General features: G+C 55.8%; 1 protein-coding gene across 1 annotated transcript; it reads right to left on the bottom strand.

Annotated features, from left to right (window-relative positions):
- Nucleotides 1–7,330: 7,330 nt before the first annotated feature.
- CBX8 (chromobox 8) lies at nucleotides 7,331–9,993 on the bottom strand. The gene is made up of 5 exons (XM_003786078.2): nucleotides 9,817–9,993; nucleotides 9,385–9,428; nucleotides 9,142–9,207; nucleotides 8,941–9,007; nucleotides 7,331–8,478 (listed from the first exon to the last, which is right to left on the bottom strand). Exons 1-5 carry the CDS (start codon nucleotides 9,883–9,885, stop codon nucleotides 7,585–7,587), a joined length of 1,140 nt encoding a protein of 379 aa, XP_003786126.1. The 5' UTR covers nucleotides 9,886–9,993; the 3' UTR covers nucleotides 7,331–7,584.
- Nucleotides 9,994–21,469: the final 11,476 nt, after the last annotated feature.

The following is a 21,469-nucleotide window of genomic DNA, read 5'->3' as shown; positions in this document are numbered from 1 at the left end:
GGAGCCCCTGTGGTTCGCATTGCAGAGTGTGTGTGTGTATAGACACGAGCATCCCCGCTGCCATTGCACCAGATGCTTGGAGTCAGTTGTCTTATGTTTACCAATAAATAAAATTAGTACTTTTAATATTTTATTTGCTGCTATGTATGTGTGTAGCTAGGCATCTACCGCATCTGGCTTAAGATTCATTGTTTGTTTATTCCCAAGGGTCTTATGTGAACTGTCACTGTATGTATGGTGGATGGGTGTGTGAACCTCTGTTTTGTTTCTGTATCATATAGGAAGAAGTGGCCAGTTTGCTATATTTTTATATATGTATTTTTTCATACCAAAAAGAGTGTTCCTTATTTTTGGTTACACTCAGAATTTGGGTAGAGAGGGTTCTGGGCCACGAGGGGAAGACTAGAGGTTGAACCAATGCCAATCATTGGCTTGATTTGTTTTTTAATTAAAAAAAAATCATGTATGCCACTTCTAATTGCTTTAAACTATGGTGGTTAGTTTGCTTTCTTGAGAGAACAAAAGTGGATATGTTCTCTGAGTAAAAAAAATCTTTGCTGAAATAGGGCAGTAGCCCATCCCCCATATTTAGTTGGGACCAACCCCTTCAAGGAAATACTTTCCCAGTGAGCCCAGAAGACTCTAGGGGAAGAGATTGGAGGTGGGAGAGGTAGTGCCTAGATAAGCAGCTATTTACTCAAGTGCATTTCATGATTTCTAGCAGTTTTTAAAAACTAACACTAGCATAGGTTGCAAATTTAGACTTGTGTTAATTTATTTTGTAGGGGAGAGACATTAGCAAATGGTGTCAGAAGATTTTTGTCTTTTTGTTACCTCTTAGTATATCAATAAATTTTTCAGAAAACTTTCTGGCCTGGTGTACATTGAGTGCTGCCCGGGAATGCAATAGACTGAACTTTCCCTTGAGGCAAAATAGTCCTCTGGACATGAACTGGATAGTTGTGGCATGGAAAAACCATCGACTTTGGGGAAGGCTTAGCCACTTGGATAGGATACAGAAAAAGACATTTTTCTAAGCAAGGAAAGGGGTCCCTACAGCAACTGTTTATAGCTGAGGACAGTTGGGCATCCTGGGGCACATGTGACAGTGTCTGGAGATAACTTCAGTTGTCACAAGGGGAGGTAAATTAGCATCTAACGGGTAGGGACCAGGGATAGTGCTAAACACAGGATGGTCCCCTACAACCAGAAAAGGATGTCAGTACTGCAAAGTTTGAGAAACTGGTTTAACGGGGGAAGAAAGAAAAAGCACAAATAATGAGCAGGGTGAGGAGGAGGCTCTAACCAGCATCTAGTGGGGGGGGGGTCGGGGGAGGTGGGGAATCAGGGACACTGCCATACACAACACACTCCAGGTATCTCAGTTCCAGAAGTGTAAAGAGAGACCAAAATTCCACACCTACAGCACCCCAAGGTCCAGTGTCAGAAGCTGTTCTAGTTGAATCTGCTGCATGTGGTGGTGCTTTAAAAGGGCACAGCTGGGCCAGGCTCAGTGGCTCACACCTATAATCCCAGCACTCTGAGAGGCTAAGGTAGATGGATCTCTTGAGTTCAGAAGTTGGAGACCAGTCTGAGCAAGAGCAAGACCCCATCTCTACTAAAAATAGAAAAAATAGGCTCGGCGCCTGTGGCTCAAGCGGCTAAGGCACCAGCCACATACACCTAAGGTGGCGGGTTCAAATCCCCAGCCCGGGCCCGCCAAACAACGATGGCTGCAACCAAAAAATGGCCAGGCGTTGTGGCGGGCGCCTGTAGTCCCAGCTACTTGGGAGGCTGAGGCAGGAGACTCGCTTGAGCCCAGGAGTTGGAGGTTGCTGTGAGTGTGATGCCACAGCACTCTACCCAGGGGGACAGCTTGAGGCTCCGTCTCAAAAAAAAAAAAAAAAAAAAAAAAAATAGAAAAAATAGTCCAGCATTGTGCCTGTCACCTGTAGACCCAGCTACTCAGGAAGCTTGAGGCAGGAAGACGGCTTGAGCTCAAGAATTTGAGGTTGCTGTGAGCTCTGATGATGCCACAGCACTCTACCCAAGGTGAAAGAGTGAGACTCTGTCTCAAAAGTAAAAAATAAAAACATAAATATAAAAAGATACAGCCATAAAACTCCTGGGGAGGTATTATGCACTGCAAGCGGCTTTGAGTCAGTGGCACTGATGTCCTGTACCAGGACTCCTGATAAAGAAACAATTTCCTTATTTTACATGTATAACCTTTCTGCTCCTTTAAGGTGTCCTCTGTCTTGGGCATAAATTTATTCATAAATTTCAGCCTGGGGAGAATGGAGATTCCTTTGAAGTGAAGAGCGAAGTTGGACCTAGATGTTGGGGCCGCTGGTTGGTCGTAGGCTGGTTGGGGTGAAGGCCCGAAAGTTTTAGGAGAGAAGGAAGCTCCCGCTACAAATAGAAATGCAACCTTCGGCTCCACCCAGATCCAGAAAGGCCCGCGAATTCGGTTCTTGCAGAGAAGATTGCTGGTGTTGGGATGTGTGCGCGCGCACACACACACTCGGCCTTTAGTCTCTAGCTATTTTGTTTTGAGTAAGGCAGGCAGGGGCGACCTGGTTGCAGAAGCGGGTGGGGACCGCCAGGAAGGAGAGCTGGATCTGGCTTAGCCCGGATGGAGAGCCTATTTCTACTGGGACTCGGCCAGACGGATGCGGGCCCTGGCCCACATGGCCTTTGTTAGTTTCTACCCTGCTGATCAGATCGCCTAATCCATCGCCTACCCAGGAGAATGGGCCGGGCTGTGAGGGGCCGGACTGGTCCAAGGGCCCGCCCCGCGCTGCGGCAGCCAGCCCGAGGGTGCCTGGAGCGATCAGAGGATTGGGAGGACTAGGGTCCGTGTCCGGGCCTCTGGACACCTCCTTCCTTCTTTCCACTGTTGTGGCTCGAGGACTGGGCTACAAGGTGGGCGCATAGAGGGTGACCATGGTGGTGGGAGCTAAGCTGTGCCTCCGGCTGCGGGGAGACGAGGCTTTCTCTGCTCCAGTGCAGAACCCGAGAATCGCCCGGCTCCACGGTGGGCGGGGTGGGCGCCGGGACAGGGGCTGTGGCCGCCGCCTGTAGAGGGCGCGCGCGCCCCACGAAGTTGGGGCCGTGGCACTTTGGACGTGCGAGGGAAACTCGCCACCCGCGGATCCGGGCTGCTACGGAACGCAGTCGCACGACCTGCACCCCTCGGCTGCGGTCTTCAGCTCCCTCTGTCTCCGAAGCTTCAGAAAGAAGGCCCCGGCCGCAGCCCACAACCTCTCTGGTGGTGTTCAGGTCCGGAGGCTGCAGGCGGCTGCACATACCAAGGACCCTGCTGAGCCCTGAGTCGCCCGCATCTCGACTCCCTCTAGGCTAAAATCACCCCTGAGCTTGGAGACTTTTGGGTGAGAAGAAAAAACCAAAGCATGATCCACAAAGGGAGAAAATGGATGCGATCTGACTCTAAGAAAAGCGTAAATATTCCAGTTCAACCCAGGGCGTTGGGCCAGGCTCCGCGTTGTTAACTACCGCAAGAGTCTTCCCTGCGCTCAGGAGACAGGGGGATGTGCCCAGGCCAGAGGCAGCGCCGCCGGTGGTTCACGGCTTCTAAGCCTGGTCTCAGTAGATGTGGTGGATTCCCGGAGAAACTGTCCCCAAATGGAAACCCACTGAAGAAAGTCCTCAAGCCAGAGGTTGGTGGCTGCCAGCATACAGAGAAAAAAGGGTCGGCACCTTCCTGTCTCCCTAAACGTGAGCCCATTTCACTGTCCCAAACACCCAGGAGTGGGTGGAGCCCTCCCCTGCGGCCAGGCCTGGCTGCAGGGCTGGCCCCTGGCCGCGCCCATCACTGGACCACCCCACCCACCTTCTTTCACCCCTTAGGGTGAGCCACACGAGCCAACCCAGCCTGGCTTAGGGCACGGCAAGGGAGGCCTCAAGTGCCCAGCTACCCTACCCAGCGAGAGGCGCAGGTCGCTCACGTCCGAAGGGCACCCAGTGCTCTTGGACTGGCTGCCCCGCCCGGCCTCTTCTCTCCTCCTGAGCGGCCCCGGATAGGTCACAGAGCTGGAGAAGGTGGGGAGAGCTCTGCCAACGGCCAAGCCACCGACTGCCCAGCCGCGTGCCCACGCCCCCCCCCCCAGAAGGACCCTGCAGCTGCGCCTGGATCATAGCTTCTGGGCAAGACGACGACCGCGGGGGACTTGGAAGTGGAATTGGGTTCAATAGGACGGCCTCTTTGGGGGATCCGAGGGCGGTTTTCTAGTGCCAGCTCACGACCACGCCTCCGCTGCTGCGTAGTGGATCAGGGTGGGTCAGGAAGAGCAGGGAACACCCCCACCCTCAACCCACCCCAACTTTGCCTTGCACTTTGCTCTTCCCTCGACTGTCCCTTGCCCAGCCTGGCGTTTAAGCCCACCAGGGGCAGAGAGGCTGCGGGGCTTGGGGGAGCGGGGGTAGGGGGGGCGCTGGGCTGCTGCGCCGCGGCTCCAGGCTCACTAATCACATCAGCGCGCTCTGCGCCGGCTCCGACCAGGCAGTTGCCTAGCAATACCCGCGAATCCAATTCCTCAATCAATAGGCGCGAGGCTCTGGATTTCGGGGAGCGCTAGCGAGGTTGGGTGGGTCTGAGGGGCGGGCGTCTCCACAGCACTGAGGATCAAGACAGGAGGACGAGGGAGAGAGGTCGGAGACCAGTGACGTCCCGACTGGGGGCTGGGCGTGCGAGGGAGGCCCCGCTAGAGGAAAGGGGAGCCCAGATGTCACCCGCACCCTCCAGGAGTTCAGGAATTCTGCCCAAGTCCGAAAAAGTGCGCTCTGTAATCGAGAAGACCAACAGCTTCCCCACACACCACGGGTAGGACAGTCATACCCAGCTCCCTCCCAACTAGGTGGGTCCCCAGTTGAGTATCAGCCTTTGCAGGACTGGTCCTGCGGAGGGGTGGGGAATGGGTGGGAGGGTGGGGGGATGGACTGGTAACTAGAGAGGAAGGATTGGTCCTGTCCTGGGGTGCCTCTTCCCTCTGCTCAGGGAACAAACCAAAAAAGAGTAAAACTTAAGACATGTCTCTATTTACAAAGTATATATTTAAACACGTAAAAAGCGGTATTGGATACAGACATTCACGACCGCATAAGATAGGTACCGCGAAGCTTCACTCTTGAGCTGAGGCAGAGATCGATTCAAGATTTGCACAAATCTTAGAATTAAATAAACTCAGCAGGCGCGTACACCTCGCGGTTGCAGACTCCCAGCACATGGTCCCTAGCCCCTGCCACTCACCCCCAAGGTCAGCGCTGCAAGAGCTGGAGAGGGGAGTCAGACGCGCTCCGCCACCGACAAATGCCAGAACGGAGAGGAGGTGTGGTCAGAACCAGGCTGGCCAGAGGAAGGTCAGAGGAAGGGGCACTTCGGCCCCAGGGAAGGAGGGAGGTAGGAGCAAGGAAGGAAGGACCAGAAGGAAAGGTGGCCCGGTGAGACTCATGTCCTCAATTTATGTCCACTCGGTAATGATACATCCCTTCAATGAAGTTTCATCTGAAAATAGTGTCGACATTTAAATAGATACACTCGGTCAACTTCGCTTCTTTATACAAAGTCTAAAATACCAGTTTACAAATGTGAGCAGATAAAAATCCCCATTCCAGGGGCTTCTCTTTATAGGCGCAATTTGATATTCAGAAACAAACAAAATCTCACGTAGTACACCGATCTCCTCTCTCTCGCTTTCTCTCTCTCTCTCTCTCTCTAAAGGCAAGAAAGTCCGGAGGAGAGGCCGAGAAGCGGAGGTGGGAAAGCGGGAGTGCGGAGGACCAGGCCCGGGCTCCCTCCCGCGGCCTCCTCCGCAGCAAAGCTCCCCCACACCCGCTCCGGGCCTCACTCGTCCGGAGTCTGTGCTTCCTCCAGCGCGCAGGGCCACCGCGTCACTCCCTGAACCAGCAGTGCGAAGTTAGGTCTCCGCTGGCCCTTTAAGGGCGGGGAGGGCGGGGAGGCCTCTGGATCAGTGCTCCAAGGGACGGGGGTGGGGTGGAGAGGACGATTTGTGCTTTTGGGTCAAAAGAGGGGCGCGCGTTCTGCGCCTCCGAACGCAGGGTGGCCCAGAGTCTGCCAGGGTGGGGGCGTCAGTGCCCTGCCGCCCTCGGCCTCCTCTGCCGCCGGCCGCCTCGACTCCTAACTCCCGCTCCTCCCTCCTCTTTGGCGGAGTTTGTGGAGTTCAAATAGAGAACACTGCGAATCGAAAAGGCCTATAAATTATAGTTTTTGCTTTTAAGAAGGAGGTGGGGGAAAGGGAAAAGCCAAAGTTCTGATGCGCATTCTTGGATGAAAACCCCGCCTCGCCCTCGTTCCCCTCGCCCCACCGAGCGGCGGGGATGCGAGTCCTGCCACGGTTCCGAGCCCGCGCCCGGTCCTCCACCGTACTCCAAGCCTGGCCTCGGCGAGGGCCTGGGTGCGAGGCCGCTGCTCCCGGGCCGCGCCCGCCGCCCGCCGCCGCACCTCCCTCCGTGGGTCCCACGAGGTGGGCCTGTCTGGCCTTGAGTCCGTCGGAGCGCCAGCGGCCCGCCCTCCCCGGGGGAGGGAAGCTTGTCCAACTCTTCCTGGGAGGTGGGGGCCACCGTCTCTTCTGGCGAAGCTAGAGGACGCGAAAAGGAAAAGTCCACCCCAACACTTTTCTTGTACAACAAATGTCTCGAACTCTGGGCACTGACACGCAATCCTCCCAATTTATCCTGGCATTTCGGGAATGTAAACAGATTCGCTGGATTTCTTTTCTTTCTGCGGAGTAAGGAAAGGAATTAAGGGAACGGGGAGACTTTATCCACATGACATACACACTATCTGCGTGTAGAATACACACCCCTCCCTAAAGTGCATTTCCCGGTGTAGTCCTGGGGGAAACCTGCTCCCCGCCATCCCGCCCGCCTGCCAGCCACTTTTTACCTTCAACCTCACACATGAAAGGTTATCCAAGTTAATACTTTTTTCCCCTAATAGACTTCTTAGTCTTAAAAAAAAAAAAATAGAAAAAAGAAAACCAGACTGACTCCACCCCCTTATTCTGATTGGGGAGCCAACCTTTTGTTGGCCTGGCTGGCCAATGGGAAGAGAGAAAAAATCTGGGCCCTGACTTGGTGCCAGGAATCTGGCACTAGGCTGCGGGAGGAGGGAGCACAGGCGAGGTGGGTAGGCAGCATCCCTCAGACACCGGCAGAAACTCAGGGCCCAGGCCCCCAACTTTCCTAGTGCCCTGGGGGTCAGGGGGCCCTCCTGCCCCAACTCAGTCGGCTGCCTCAACTAAAGCACACTGAGTCTCTCTCTTTCCTCATTTAAATAAAACAACTTCAAGAGTTGAAATATATATATTTAGATATTTTTCTTAAATAACATATTTACATCTAATAGAAAATATAACTCTAGAGATAATCTTTCCAACCAAAACTGAAGGGGAGGAAGGAGGAATGAAAGGGACTGAGGGGGTGTGAAGTCAGGGACAGGACCAGCCAGGCGGCCACATCCCACCCAGAAATTAAAAGCACTATGCCAAGCTTGCGCTCACTCTCTTCCCTGCTCTCTTGTCCTGGGCTCACCCACTCAGCAATTCATCTTTTCTCTTTAAAAAAGCCTTGGTCCGTGTTACTTTCCTTAATGGTGACGGTCAAAAAGTTTGAGGTCACATCTGTGACCACCACCTTCTCCAGGTTAGTCAGGGAGGGGCTCCAGGACTCTTCCTCAGGGTCCCCCAGGATTCTGGCCACTGGGATCCTGGCGATGAGGGAGGGCCTTCCCCCCTGGGCCCCCATGTCCCGATACAAGCCTCCCACAGAGCCAGGGGTGCCTGAGCCATGCCGGACCCGGGAGCCACCAGAGTCTAGGGCACCCTGGCCTTTGGCCTCCAGGAAAGCAGCCCTGTGCTTTATGACCCTGGCTGGGAAGGTGTCCACAGCCAGCTTGCCCGTGGCCTCCGCTGAGCTAGGGCTGGTCACACCACATTGCACCAGGTCTGAGTCCTGCCTTCGGGCCAGCTGGATCACACTGTGGCCTGCTGGGAACTTTCCTGCCCCTGAAGGGGTGTCGTCCAGCCTCCTGCCCTTGAGGTAATCTGTAAGGCCATCGCTGGGCTCTCCTAAGGGCCTCTGTGAGGGGTCCAGGAGCTCCTTCCGGGGCTTGGGGCCTCTCTTCTTGGAGCTGTCCCCTGGTGAGCTGGGCTTGTCATCCACTCGGCTGGCTGCCCGCTCTCGCTCCCTCTCACGTTCCCTCTCTCGTTCACGCTCCCTCTCCCGCTCCCGGTCCCGGTCCCGAGGGGGCTCTGCTCTGCAGGTGCTGCTGGTGCTGCTGCTGCTCCCTGGTGGGGACAAGCCCATGTTCCGAAGACCTTCACGGGCTCGGGAAGTGGAGGCCAGATCCTGAGGTGAGCGGCCAGGGTAGGGAATCCGAATACCCCGGGCTGAGTCACTTCGGAACTCATAAGTTTTGGCCTTTGCCTTTGCCTGGGCCTGCAGGAGAAAAGATGGTGTCAAGAGTAGAGCAGGGTGCTGCCCCACCCCTCCTCTAGCCTTCAACTCTCAGCCTCACTCTCTGATGCCTGGGCATTTCTATAGAATGTAAGTGAGGGAGGAGGGTGTGGAGCTGAGAGGTGGCAGCAAGGGGGAAGCAACAGAGGATCTGTCTGGAAGCAATCATTTGCAGAAAGCACATTTCTTCTATTTGCTTACATGTATATTTGTGATGGCTGAGAAGGAGGTTAAAGGAATTCTAGTGGGGCCAAGCCCCTCCCCCCAAGCATCCTTTGGTGCTGCCACTGACCATTCACCACAGTGAATCCTGTCAGGGGACTCTCCTTGATTTACAAAAAGGCCACATGTACCAACACTGCATTAGCTGATAGCTCTCGGGACCCCCTTCCTAGAAAATGACCCAACAATATTGCTGTCCACCATTGGACACTGCCATCCTACCTTGAGGAGGAAGGTTTTAGGTTTGGGTCCTCGTTTTTTGGGGCCATAGAGCTCCATCTCTCGTTCCCTGGAGACAGGTGGGAGGAAGAAAGGGTGTGTGAGTAAAAAAAAAAAAAAAAACCAAGCAGGTCTCTAGTCCCAGCTGATAAGAAGCCACCCTACATGTCTCTAAGTGAGTGGTGGGGCTTGGAGGGTCTGTACCTTTCTTCAAAGGCTGCCAGCAGGCGAGCATCTAGGATGTTTTCTTCTGGCTCCCATGTGCTGTACCTGAAGGAACCAGGAAGAAGCGGGCATCAGTCCCAGGAGCAGGGAGTGAGTGGAGGGGGGTGTGTGCAACTTTTCTCCTCGAATTGTATTGTATTTCAATATAAAGGGGGAAAAAGAGGAAGAAAGAAACCTCCCAAATAACAGTCTGAGCTTGAGAACTGCATATAACCGACTTACTTCTGCGACCAGCCCTTCCATTTCACGAGGTATTCCATGCGTCCCTGCGGATGCAAAGGGGAAATGTGTGTGTGTGCATAGGGAGAAATGCACGACGAGGACAGAAGAAATACACGCGAAAATGCATGCACCAAATGAATGCTCAAAACCCCACCGCAAAAGGCACGCACCCGCTGCACCACCCCTGCACCTAACGCTGCACAAAGTGCATGCACCGGCATTCATTTCCCCACCCCGCCCCCCACCAATGCAATCTGTGCATCGCTGCAAGTCTAAGGAAAGCGCTTGGGCTCAGAGCTGCCGCCGCCGCCGCCACGGCCGCGGCCGCTGCTGGGACCTGGGGGAAGGGAAGCTGGGCTGCAGCAGGGGGAGGGAACCGGCTGGGAAGGGAGGGCCCCGCCACGCCGAGGCCCGAGGCCCAGGGACACCTACTTTCCGTATGCGTCGCTTCAGGAGGGCTTCGGCCGCGAACACCCGCTCCCCCACCGCTGAGAGCTCCATGTTGACTCGCCTCTTCCCCCCTTGGCCGCTTCCAGGAGCAGAAAAGCAGCAGCCAGCGCGCGACAGACCATAATACTCTCCCGCTGACGTCAGTTCTCCTCCCCCTCCCCGCGCGCCCGCTCCCTCCGCGGCCCCCCCGCGCTCCTACGCTATCCTCCCCCTCCTCTCTCCCCGCGCTTCCTCCCGCCCCACGTGTTGCTAACGACGTTGCTAAAGCGGAGCGGCCAGAGGCCTGCTCCCCTGCACGCTGATTGGGGGAGCGCCGGGCCACGCCCCTCTCTCTTTCTCCCCCGCGTTGCTACGTGACCGGAGTTCCAATCGCCAGGAGGCGGAGTACTAGGCGACTACGGAGACAGAGCGGGCGGGGTAGTGGCCGCTGCCGGAAGTGACGCCACGAGGAGGGCGGGCCCTGCCGCTGTCAGTCTACGGGGCTGGCCCGGGGGCTGGCCGCCCTCTGTCCTCCCCCGACCCCCCCTTCCTCGCTGCCAACTCGTCGCTCCGGTGTTCTGCGTCCCCCCCACCTCTCACTGAGACCCTCTGGGCGATGTTATCTAGGCTCCATCCCCTAGGCAGACCCCGCCCCGCCCCACCCCCACAGCCCGGGACTCGGCGCCCTCCCCTCCTCTCACCGCCGCTTGCGCGGCACAATGCACAATGCACAGGTGCCGGGGCGCCGCGATCCCCGCCTGAACCCCAAGACCCAGCGAAGCGACCCTTGGCCCGCTCTCCCGGTCCCCTCCCCCCGGAGCCGCACACCGACCCTCGGTCTCCATGGCAACGGCCTCCCCCGCCGTCGCCAGCCGGGACCCGCTAACAAATCAATGTGCCTGTGTCTCGGTCTCCTGTCGCGCAGCCCTGCCCTCGGCCACCCTCCGGGCCCTGCAAGACTAGCTGGCTGGAGCACTCGCCCCAGCTCGCAAGCCGAATGCAGACCTGGTGGAGGCCTGGCATTTCCCGCGCCAGCTTTCATGCGGCCCGGGACCCCGCAGTGGCCGTCGCGCGCCTTCTTTTTGCCCCCAGCTATCCCGGAGACCCGCAGCCACCTGCCTCCTGCCCCCAGGCCGCGCTGCCCGCCCCGCCAGACCTGGCCAGGAGCGTCCCCAGCTCAGGCTGCCCTCTGTCCTGTGTCTGGGTGTGCTAAGGGCATGGACTACCATCCCAGCAGAGCCTGGAGCACGGCCGGTGATGGGGCACGCAACTGGGAGTATGTCTGGCTTCCCCGAACCCGGGCTCCCAACCCGCGCACTTCCTGTCCGCTGCTCTTCCCAACGTGCGCGGCACTCTAGAAGAAACGGCGGCACAGGAAGCTGGGGGTCGTCGCCTGGTCCAGTGCGGGCTTGGCAAGAGGGTCTCACGCGTGAAGATGGTGGGCTGCTGAAAGGGGGACAGGACCGGGCCGCTGATGCCTTAGCGTGCGCACACGCGAACAGGCACACTCCTCCGACCCTTCTGCTGGCTGGGCTCCGGGCGACCCATGGCGTGGGCGGCGTGAGGACAGCAGCGTCAGTCTGGGCCCTGCTCCCTCCAACCCTGTTCTCTTATCGCCCAAACTCCAAATCACAACTTCCACTCCTTGGAACCAGCGATTTAGTTAAAACATCGATCATCAACTTGACTGGAAGTGGTTTCCCTTGGCCAGGGATGGGGAGACGAGAAAGGGAGGAGAAAGAGAGAAGAGAGAGAACGATAAGGAGAGCAAGAGAAGAAGCTAGCAAAGGAGTCTGACTTGAAGGAGCGGGAAGCCCAGAGTGGAAAACTGCTGTCTTGTCCAAAGTGAGGTGCGCGCAGGCGGTGGGCGCGGCGAAATCTTCGACCCGCGGGCCAGACGTGGCGCTGGGCCCACCTCCCTCCCAATCCTCCCCTCGCCCCAGGAAACGCGGGTTCCAGTTTTTGGCCTTCGTTCCAAACTTTACAAGGTGGGCGCTAGGTGAACAGTCTCATCTCTCCAGCCATTCTGTCTTAACGAACAGCGCGTCGACGACGTTCAGATTGCCCAGAGACCAGCGCGGGGCCGCCCGCGAGAGGCCACAGACCGCCGCGTCCTTAATCATAAAAAGTCATTCCCGGTAACAAATAGTTTCGTCGGCCGGTGCCAGCGATACAGCTGTTTCTGTTTAAGCTTAAATACTTTCCAACAGTTTGGGCAGTAAAAATAAAGTCGGCCTCAGCCGCCTATAAGTGTCTGGTTTCCCCGCCCAAAGAAAGCCCACCCTCCGCCCTGGGCCCGGGTCGCTCTGCACGTCCCGCCTGCCCCCTCCTGGAATCCACCGCCCGCCGGGATGTCTGCCGGGCCACCCCAAATCCCGCAGCGCCGCCCAAGCTCCTCTGGCCACTCTGGGGGCACTTTGGAGGCTGGGCGGGGGGAACCTACTCAAAGTGGAGAGGGACCAGATCCATCTCCCTTTCCGCCTCCCCTCACCCCTGGAAAGCCCGCCTGTACCCCCGAAGAGTGGTGCTTTTCTTTCAGATAGGGTTTCCGGAGCCCTATCCCTGGAACAGGGCTTAGGCTGGGTGCCTTTACAGACCCTGGGGCTTGCAGAGGTCGATGGTATTAGTTTCACGCTGAAAAAATCTCGCTCCTGTCCTCCCTCCCTGTGTTCCTTCCTTTTTCTCTCTCCCTTCTTTCCCTCCTTCCTTCCTGCTTCTCTCTCTTTCTGCTTCATTTTTCCTTCTTTGCTTAAATACTCTTGCAAAGTATTGCAGTGTTGGAAAGTATTGAAGAAATGAAACCCCTAACTCTAGCAGACACAGCCCCCTCCTCTAGGGGGGTATTTGGTAATTATTTTTGCTTCTGTATCCCATTCCTTCCCATCTTTGCATCTGATGGCGATTCTTTTGCTTGCTTTGAATGAAATTATGGCTCTTCAGGTGTCTGAGTTTGCAAACGTGAGGCGGGGTTCCTGCAGAGCCTATGGCAAAGGTGGGACTCAATTCAGAAGAGAAAGAGAGGGGTATAGAATAGCAGGAGTCAGACCTATTCCAGCTCTTGTCCTCTGTTCCACAGAGGAAGGTGACCCCAGAAGGAAGCGGTGGGAAGGGAAGGTGCATCTTGCTCAGCATCCTGAGTCAGCTGCCCGGCAGACAGCACAGTTATAGAGGGTATGACAACAGGTCACTGGGCGACCTCAGTCCTCCACAGTTTGGAGACAAAGAGGCAACAGTGAGCAAAGGGATTGTGTCTGGCACAACCTAGCCTGAGCTGGGCTCTGGCTTGGTAGGCATCGGAGGATGCCTTGTGTACCTGGAGAGGGCACTAGCCTTCGGGTCGTTCGTCCGAGTCTGAACCAGTCCTTTAGCTAGTGGCACTGTCTTAGGAACTAACGGAACCAGGATCCTCACTCCCTACCTCTCTTAATGAGCTCCCCTTCCCCTACCAACTCAATTCTTGCCTCTTCCTTTCTCCACACAACCGCCTTCCTCCTTCAAAATCAGGTAAGTGTTTTTCCCCTGTAAACCTCCCAGGAGTAAACAAAACAAAGTTTCAAAGGACAAGAACACCCTGTTCTTAATCCCACCGCTCTGCAGTCCGTGGCTGTCAGGTTCTAACTGCGCCGCCTCTGCAGTAAATAAGGTAACTGCTTCCTATTACTTTAGCCCCATATGGCTGCAATTTGAGTGTCTTTGGAGACCGTGCGTGTGTTGGGGGGGGAGTGAAAGTGGAAATAAAATGCTCTCAGATCGCATTTTTATGAAGGAAATTGTTTGCAATTCTCTGAACGGCCACCCCCCCACCCCACAAGCTGGCTTGTTTCTTTGTTTATGGAAATGCAGGCGCCCAACAGCCTGGGGACACCTGCTTACCCTAACCCTGGGATCTCTCGCCCTATTCCGCTGTCCTGGAGACCTGGGCGTACGGCCAGAGACTGCCCTTGGGGACCTCCAACTTGCTTCTGGGAGCCCACAGGAACCCTTGGCCCCAGCCTTTAGAAGGTGCTGGACTCTGAACTTCATGCCTGCTGCAAGCCCTGAGGCCCCCCCGATGTCTGGGGCCCTCTTAGGCCACCCTAGGCATGCTGTCCACGGACTCGTCCTCCAGGAACGGAGGCCCAAGACTGGCGCTGTCAGAGGAGGGGCAGGGCTTCAGCCAGGCTGGGAGCTGGGCTCGGGTGTGGGGACAGACCAGCAAGCCCAAGTGTGTTGTCTGGCTGGAGGCTGAGGCCGGGCCTCAGCTTATTCTTTGGGAGCATCACCTCAGTAGCGCAGTGAGCGTCCGACTTGCTGGGTCACTCCTGGACACAAATGTGGCCTGTTTGGAAACCAACAGCTTGACTCTGCTTTCCTCCCCCACCCCGCCCCCGACAGCAAGCAGTGAAGTGAGCAGGGGCGGCTCTGAGGTGTGGCAGTGTGGGTGGTGGCCCCAGGGCTAGGCAGGCACCTCCCAATTCTGCTCTCTCCCCAAAGCTTGAGCCAGGGCTGGGTGCTGCCTGATATGGGAATGCCACAAGGGTGGCCCAGCACTGTGAGAAAAGGTCTGAAGGTTCAGACTGGTCAGAAGCTAGAAGTGAGGCTGCCCAGGTTTCTAGCCTTGGCAGAAACCTAGGTGTCCGCTGGAGCAAGACGCTCCCACCTTTCCTGCCCCCACCTTCTCCTCCCTAATGGACATTCAGATGCTCTTTGTTAGAGAAGCAGAAGGATGGGCCGCAAAGTTTAAAAGGGGGCTAACCACTTTGCAATCACCTCCCACAGGGTGGCACACACTCTCTGTAGAGGCTGTGTAACCCCTAACTTCTGGGTTACACTACAGGAGCTGAAATCAAACCTCACCTCACCTCCATGGGAGGAAAATATCTCCTTCAAGTTAAGCATCATCAGCTGAGCAGTTGCTTTATGCTTGGTACCTGCATTATCTCACATAACAGTCACACAACCAGCAAAGAAGTCCTGCTACACTCACCATGTAGACGAAGAAAGGGAGGAACAGAGAGGCAGGAGCTTCCCTAGGGCACACAGTAGGGTTTCTGTCTGAGAAGTCTCAAGCTCAATTCTCTCATATCCCACAGCAGGGGTTTCTGGATGTTCTGACATTTCACTTCCTCCAAAGCTTGAGGAAAGAATTCAGGGTAAGGACTGGTGGAATATCTTGGACCCAGCCACAATGATGCCCCTAGCAGGGAAACTTCTCAGACCCTTCACCAGGACGAGGCTGGAAGGAAAGAGACAGGAGGGGCTTCTAGGAGCCCTCCCACCCACCTGGAGGCTCATGTTGGTGGAAGTCTTTGTTTTTTCTTTATGAAAGAGAATGGAGACTAAAAATGTGGGCTCTGGGGCCAGTGTGCTTGGGTTCAAACCAAATAGCTGTGTGTGCTTCTGCAAGTTACCTAACCTCTCTGTGCTTCAGCTTCCTTAACTATCATAAAGGAATATTAGCATGCCTTCCCAGCAGAGTCCATGGGAGGGTTAAATGAGATATCATGTGAGCGCTATCACACTGCCAGGCACAGCCAAATCCTCGATAAAAGTTAATTATTACTGTTACTGTTTTGCTATTATTGGTGTTTTGGGTCCAGGACAGGCTAATAGGATCCAGTGGTTCAGGTTTGGGTGACTTTTCCAGAGGGTGACCTAGTGTCAGCTCAAACTGTCCCTACTTCCCAATGAGGGGCAGCCACGGAGAGGGGTCGCGGCACACAGCTATTCTCCCTGGGAAACCGACTGTGAGCCGCTTAGACTCAGTTTAGATGTCCCTGGGGCGTCTGCCCTGGACCTGTTGGGCCAGTGGGCTAGCGCGGAAAGCGCTCCGGCGGTCCCTCGGAGCGCGAAGCCCCGCGCGGTGCGGTGCGGCTTCTGCAGGAGCACGCGCACAGCGCCTGAGCCAGCACGCATGCGCGCCGCGGGGCTGCTTCCCCCGCAACACACAGCGCGTGCTCGCGCCCCTTCCCGGGAATGCCACCTGGTGTTGCTTGAGAAAAGCTGGTTCCCAGAGCCCCAGGGGCCCTTGGGGAGCAGAGGGAGGCGGCCTGGAGAGCTGCGGTCTGGAAAAGGTGCGGAGTCGCTGGGTCTGGGCACTCCGTTCTCGCCGTCTGCGGAGAAGGGGCTCAGACTCGACAGTCACTAGGCACAAACAGGGGCAGGGCTGGAGGGGGAGAGAGTGGCAGAGCAGCCTTGCCCTGGAACAAGCGGGTAACCTAGGGGTCAAGGCCTTGGAGCCCCATCTAAGAGATTAGGGCATTAACAGAACCCCCACCCCGGGGCGCGCGGACTCTGCTGCGTCGCTGCTGGCAACGACCGTTCAACCCGTTGCTGGCAGCCTGTGGTTCCAAATGCCCTAGGTGAACCCCCATTCTGTCCGCACCAAGAGAGCTTTGGTCTACCAGTTACCGAGGCGCGGCCCATGCGCGCCCTTCTCCGGTGGTGACCCAGCCCCCACCGGGAAGCATGGGAGCACCCACCCTCGCACGGAAAAATGGGAAAATTCAAGGTGAGGCTGGTCTAGGCGAGAAATGATGGCACTAGAGCCTGCGGGCCACAAAGTCGCCCAACTCCGTTGACTGCCATGAACCCGAGGTCCACCAGGCCTGGCACTTCGGCTGTCAGCTATACCGGATGCCACAGCCCTCCTCCTGGTCCTGGACCGCAGGCAAGGTCTCACCCAATCCCAGGGAAGCTCTAGGGATGCCTCCGACTGCCACTCTTTGCGTTCTCGTTTCCTACCCCGCCCCCAAGCGGAAGGAATTGAAGTGGCTTTTTCTGGGACGCAAGGTCCTCAAGTTAGGTCTAAACTGGAAGTCCCTCAGCCAGTACCATTCCCTAGCGAGGTTGTTCACGCTAAGAGCCAAAGTCCAGTCTCCCCTTTTAGACATCAGTAAAACCTCGGTGCAAAAGCCTGCCGGGTCATCCGAGGAGGTGAGGCAGGGGCCTCCGGCGTAACCTCCGAGCAGAGGCGTCATCTGCCCGTCAAACTCCGTGGGCAGCGGCCACGTGGGGGCTGCAGCGGGTGGGCAGCAAACTCTAGGGCTGACGTTTAGGAGTCAACCGGGAAAATGCCACAGTGCCTCTAGGATCTGGGCTGCTGCTTCTGATGGTCTGTGGCGAAACCTCGACGTCAGGCTCTCTGGTCGGCGCCTTGCCTTGCACCGCAGGGATGGGGTTTCCTCGGCGCGCCCCCAGCCATTGCCCCTGGAACCAGGGAACCAGGCTAGGTCGGGCTGACATCGAGGCTGAGCGGCCGGAGAGTGGCAGCTCCGCGCACGCCCAGCAGCTGCGTTGCCGGTTCCGGGGCTGCCGGAAAGCGCGGGGCCAGCGGTGGCTCTGCGCCCGCGCAAGCGCCTCACTACCCGGGCGAGACCCTTTTCTCTCCCCGCGCCCTTGGCCGCGGGTGGCTAACCCCCCACGGGGGGAGGCAGAGACAAACACTCGGACGCGACATCCGCGCCAGGGAGCGGGGACGTCTTTTCTCTCTGCATCCAAAGCCTCGGATCGGCTTCTCCGCCCTTCTCTGGGAAATCAAATTCAAGGAACGTGCTACCGTATTTACGCGCACAACTTCCTCCCTTGACATTTTGCACTCCCGAAGTTGGGGCAGAAGTAATTATGCAAACATCTGGGGCTGTCCTGCGCAGCTACCGGCGCAGTTCTTATTCATCCTGAGAACCGCACTCCTTCATTTGCATAATAATGGCTTATCTAGAATAACACAGCAATCAGAGGCGAAATTAATTTTTTTTCTTCAGCTAGTCCTTGAGATCCTGAAAACAAAGGCTACGGCGAGAAAAGGGTATTTCGCAGAGGGTGTGGGGTCTTGACCAGGAGCAGAGAAGGAAAAGTTGAAAGCAGTAGAAATGGGATGGTCACCCTGAGTTTCTGTGTTTTTCCAGTTTCAGGCTGAGCTCCGTTTTTGCCTAATGGATAAAGCGTCGAGCCATCGTAGGAGTCCTAGAAGACATTTCAGCCCTCATTCCGTCCATTGTGGGAGGTTGGGCGGCCCCAGAGACATGAGCTGGGCTGGGGAGATTGGCACAGAAGATGAATGTGGCAGGGTGGGGAGAGGGTGGACCAGCAGTCAGATGAGGACTAAGGAGGTGTCCCAAAAACCTGTGCTCTGCATCTGGGTCTGGACCCTCCAGAGACTCAGTTCCCCACACTTTGGACAGATCAAAACAGAGCACTTCCTTCTCTGGGACGGTCCCCTTAGCCACCGGGGCAGCAGAAGTCTCTGGATTCAAAACAAAATAAAAGGGTGTGTGGGTGCTGGTGAGAGCATTAAGTGGAGAAAACATCTTTTATACATTAAAAAAACTTCTTGATCTTTTTTAATATGAAGAGGAGTGGGAAGGGGAAAATCCACAAATAAATATGGTAAATGAATTTAACCAGAATTGTAACTCAGGGCTACTTTCAGGGCTATTCTGTGCTCCTGAGGATTTTTGCACAACATGTACCCTCCAAGGGCACCGTCCCCCTCCTAAAGACTGCAGAGGGTGAGGGGGCACAAAAGGTGATGAAAGTCTGTGGACAAAAGCTCCCTATCTCTCCCCAAAACATGCAAGTTGCAATTTTATGGAGGTGGAGGCAGTTCAGGCTTTCAAGCAAGAAAGCTTATATAATTGCTAAGTTCCTTTTAAAATCAAAGTTGCAGGAGGAAGCTGAGGAAAGAATTGCTGTGGGGAAGAGTGACCCTCAGGGTGAGATGGGGGAAGGTTGGGGGGAAGATCTCACTCCTACTATGGAAGGACTGGCTAGCTGTTTTGTGAGAGGGGAGGAGGGTGTTAAGGGACTGGTAGGGCCTGGGAAGGGGGTGTCTCTGCGGAGCCTGGGTTGCCAGGTTGGGACAGGGAAACCTTATTCCATTCCCTGCTCTTTCCTCTGCGTTCATTCCCAGTGACTTGGTGCCTTTCGTGGCAGTCTCTAACATGAGTTCTTTACACCCCCCAGGATGCTGCTGCAGAAAGACTGAGCTCCCAGCTTCCCAGGCATAGGGGGTATCCTTTGGGAAAAGCACTCCCGGCATACCCAAGCAAAGACTCTGGCTACCTCCAAGACGTTTCTCAGTCAGAAAATTCAGCCTCCCAATTAGTTCCAAGTTTCTGCCTCTGTTTCTCCCTTTTGGAAAGTAGGGACAACCCAGCATGAAGAGAAGAGAAAGTGGCCCACAGGGAGGCCTTCAGAGTGTTGCCAATTCTCCGGCTCCCCAATCTTCTTAGCTCTGCAGGAGAGGATCTCCAGCGAACTCATTCTCCAACCGACTCTGGATGCGCTCCTGGGCCCATAAGTCAGAAAACTGTCCTCTCCACCCCCATACCACCCACCCCCACCCCAAGCTGTGGGGACTCCTGCTACATCTCCTGAATAGGGCACCATCCAACTTGGAAGGGCCAGAGCAATGACTTCAGAGCTAAAGCCAACTGGGACTCTGTATGGAGCACAAGAGCCGCCTGTGTGCACAGAGGGCTATTGGCCCCTCAGAAACAGTGGAAGGGAGGCATGAGTGCAGAGTTCAAACCTCTTGAGTGGCTGGTGCAATTTCCCAGTGAGGGGCAGCAGGATATGTACTCTTTCCACTCATGCGTCAGGAACATCTAAGAACAAATCCCCAGTCTGGGGAAGAGAAAAGTTTGTGCCCCACTTTGCACAAGTAGGTCTAGGGTAGTGCCGGGTTGAAACGGAAAGGGTGAGCACAGATGGGCGCAGGGAGGGTAGTCCCAGAAGTTCCAACGGTGGGAACGAGGACCACTCAGAAGTCAATGTGGATGTTGCCTTACACAGCCAAGGGATGAGCTGGTGGAGACCCCAGGGATGCAAGTCCTAGGGGGAGGAGCATCAACTGCTGGTGTGAGAAGGAGAGAGGGACACAGAGGTGGATTTGGTGGAGATAACTTGGAGTGGCAAGAGAGAGCCACTCTCTCCCACAGCTCACACAGTTGAGTCCCTCAGAGCCAATAGGCTAACATGGGTGCCCTTCCAGCTGCTATTCCTGAAGTTGCCAGCCCCTCAAATTGGTGAGATTAGGGTTCAGTAGAACCTGGGGAAGTGTTTCAGGTGCTTGCACTACAAAGTCAGGTCTCTCGCCAGGAAATCAGTGGTCCCTCCTACAGAATGGGTGCACTTTGTTGCTATGATAGCCATTTGTAATGGACCCACATGTGAGTTTTTTGGGTCTCAAGAACACAGGAAACACACATCTTTGCTGTTTTTCCAAGCTAAGGGAAAGGGTCCCAGGCTCAAGGTCCTACAGCAAGGCAGCACTTCTTACCCAGCCTCTGTGGGTTCAGGCATCTTCTTTCCTGAAGGGAGAGCTCTGGGGGCTGTCCACACTGCTGCAAAGAGGATGCTCTGGAAAGCTGGTATGTCAAAGGCTGCAGGACCCTGGACTGTCATAGTGGGAAGGGCAAGGTAGACGGCTGGAGCCAGGCAGGACTGGAGGAAACTAGGCGAAGGCAGGAAAGGGGCTGGAGCAGACACCCACCAGTCACTTGCTGCGGGAACCTGCTAGGGAGTGCCTGTTTCTACAGCAGCTCAAATAGATGGATGTCTGATAGGGGTTTGTAAAAATCCTGGCATCCAGCCTGGCACAGGGGATGTCCAGAGCAGTGGAAGTGGATGGATATAGCTACTACCTTGGGGGGAGGCTGTACTTCTTCAAGCCCTGTGCCTCCGACTCTGTTTTTGTTTCTCAGCGCAGCCCAAGAGGGGGGCTTGTTGACCACACTGGAAGATGAAGAAACAGCCTCAGAAAGTTAAGTAACTGGCTGATGACCAAATTAAGCTGCAAGACAAGCTCCAGCTACATTTGTCACCCAGGAGTCAGGACCCTAAGGAGAGGTTTGAAGATAGCTTTCGCTGGTCTGGAACCAGGTGCCGGGTGTAGGGGAGAATATGGCAGAACTGCCCCAGACCTTGGGGTTTGGGATGAGAGAGCAGTGAGGAGGGGACACAGGCTCTTGGCGATCCCAGTCTCTGGTGGGAAAAGGAGCCCAGCAGCCCAGAGCCAGACCCCAACTGGGTTTTCCTGCCTCTGTCCCCTCTGTTCCCAGATGCCCAGGGAGAATAACTATCTGAGATCAATGGTAGCTGGTTTCAAGCAATAGAAAAGCCACCACCAGACCCCAGGTTAGTCCCTTGGGTTTTCTGGACTGGCAAGCCATCCGGGCACAAAAGCCTGTGCCTGGGCTGCTGCCAAGATGCACCTGCATATTGTAAGCAGAGTGGGTTGGGAATGAATGACTGGGTTCCAGACCCAGGCTCACTCCACCCTGGGCCAACTGAGTTACTGTGGACAAGTCAGCCACTTTCTCCTGCCCTATTCCTTCTTGTAAAACAAACATTTGGAGCTAGCAACCTTGGAGCAGCCGCTGGTCTCCATATTCAGTACAGCAGGGGGGCATTTGGGCAGGTTTATTGGGATTCCAGGACTTCTGGCAATTACTTGTTGACTTTTGGCTGCCCACCATTGGCAGACTGCCCAGGATGGCATACAGAACTCTGAAGTTTCTACCTGCCCGGCCGGTGGGAGCAACAGACTCCTGTCCCAGCTACACCAGGTACTGGCAACATTTTGTCAAAGGCTGCAGGATCCAGAGCTACCAACACCTACCTAAGGGACCCAGGATGGCAGGAAGAAGAGCCTAGGATGAAGCCCTGGTGAGCA

The sequence above is a fragment of the Otolemur garnettii genome, unplaced genomic scaffold, assembly GCF_000181295.1.
Source record: "Otolemur garnettii isolate 467f Iridium unplaced genomic scaffold, OtoGar3 scaffold00018, whole genome shotgun sequence".
In the NCBI taxonomy this organism is placed as follows: Eukaryota; Metazoa; Chordata; class Mammalia; order Primates; family Galagidae; genus Otolemur; species Otolemur garnettii.
Note: the sequence above shows the minus strand (reverse complement) of the source record. Positions and strands in the feature narration are given on the sequence as shown.

What these genes read in the sequence shown, in the direction of transcription:
- CBX8 (XM_003786078.2), bottom strand. Translation starts at nt 9,885, where the DNA reads ATGGAGCTCTCAGCGGTGGGGGAGCGGGTGTTCGCGGCCGAAGCCCTC. An exon ending in TGAAGCGACGCATACGGAAA is followed by an intron (nt 9,429 to 9,816) that starts GTAGGTGTCCCT and finishes TTGCATCCGCAG; the next exon opens with GGACGCATGGAATACCTCGT. An exon ending in CTAAAACCTTCCTCCTCAAG is followed by an intron (nt 8,479 to 8,940) that starts GTAGGATGGCAG and finishes TTTCTCCTGCAG; the next exon opens with GCCCAGGCAAAGGCAAAGGC.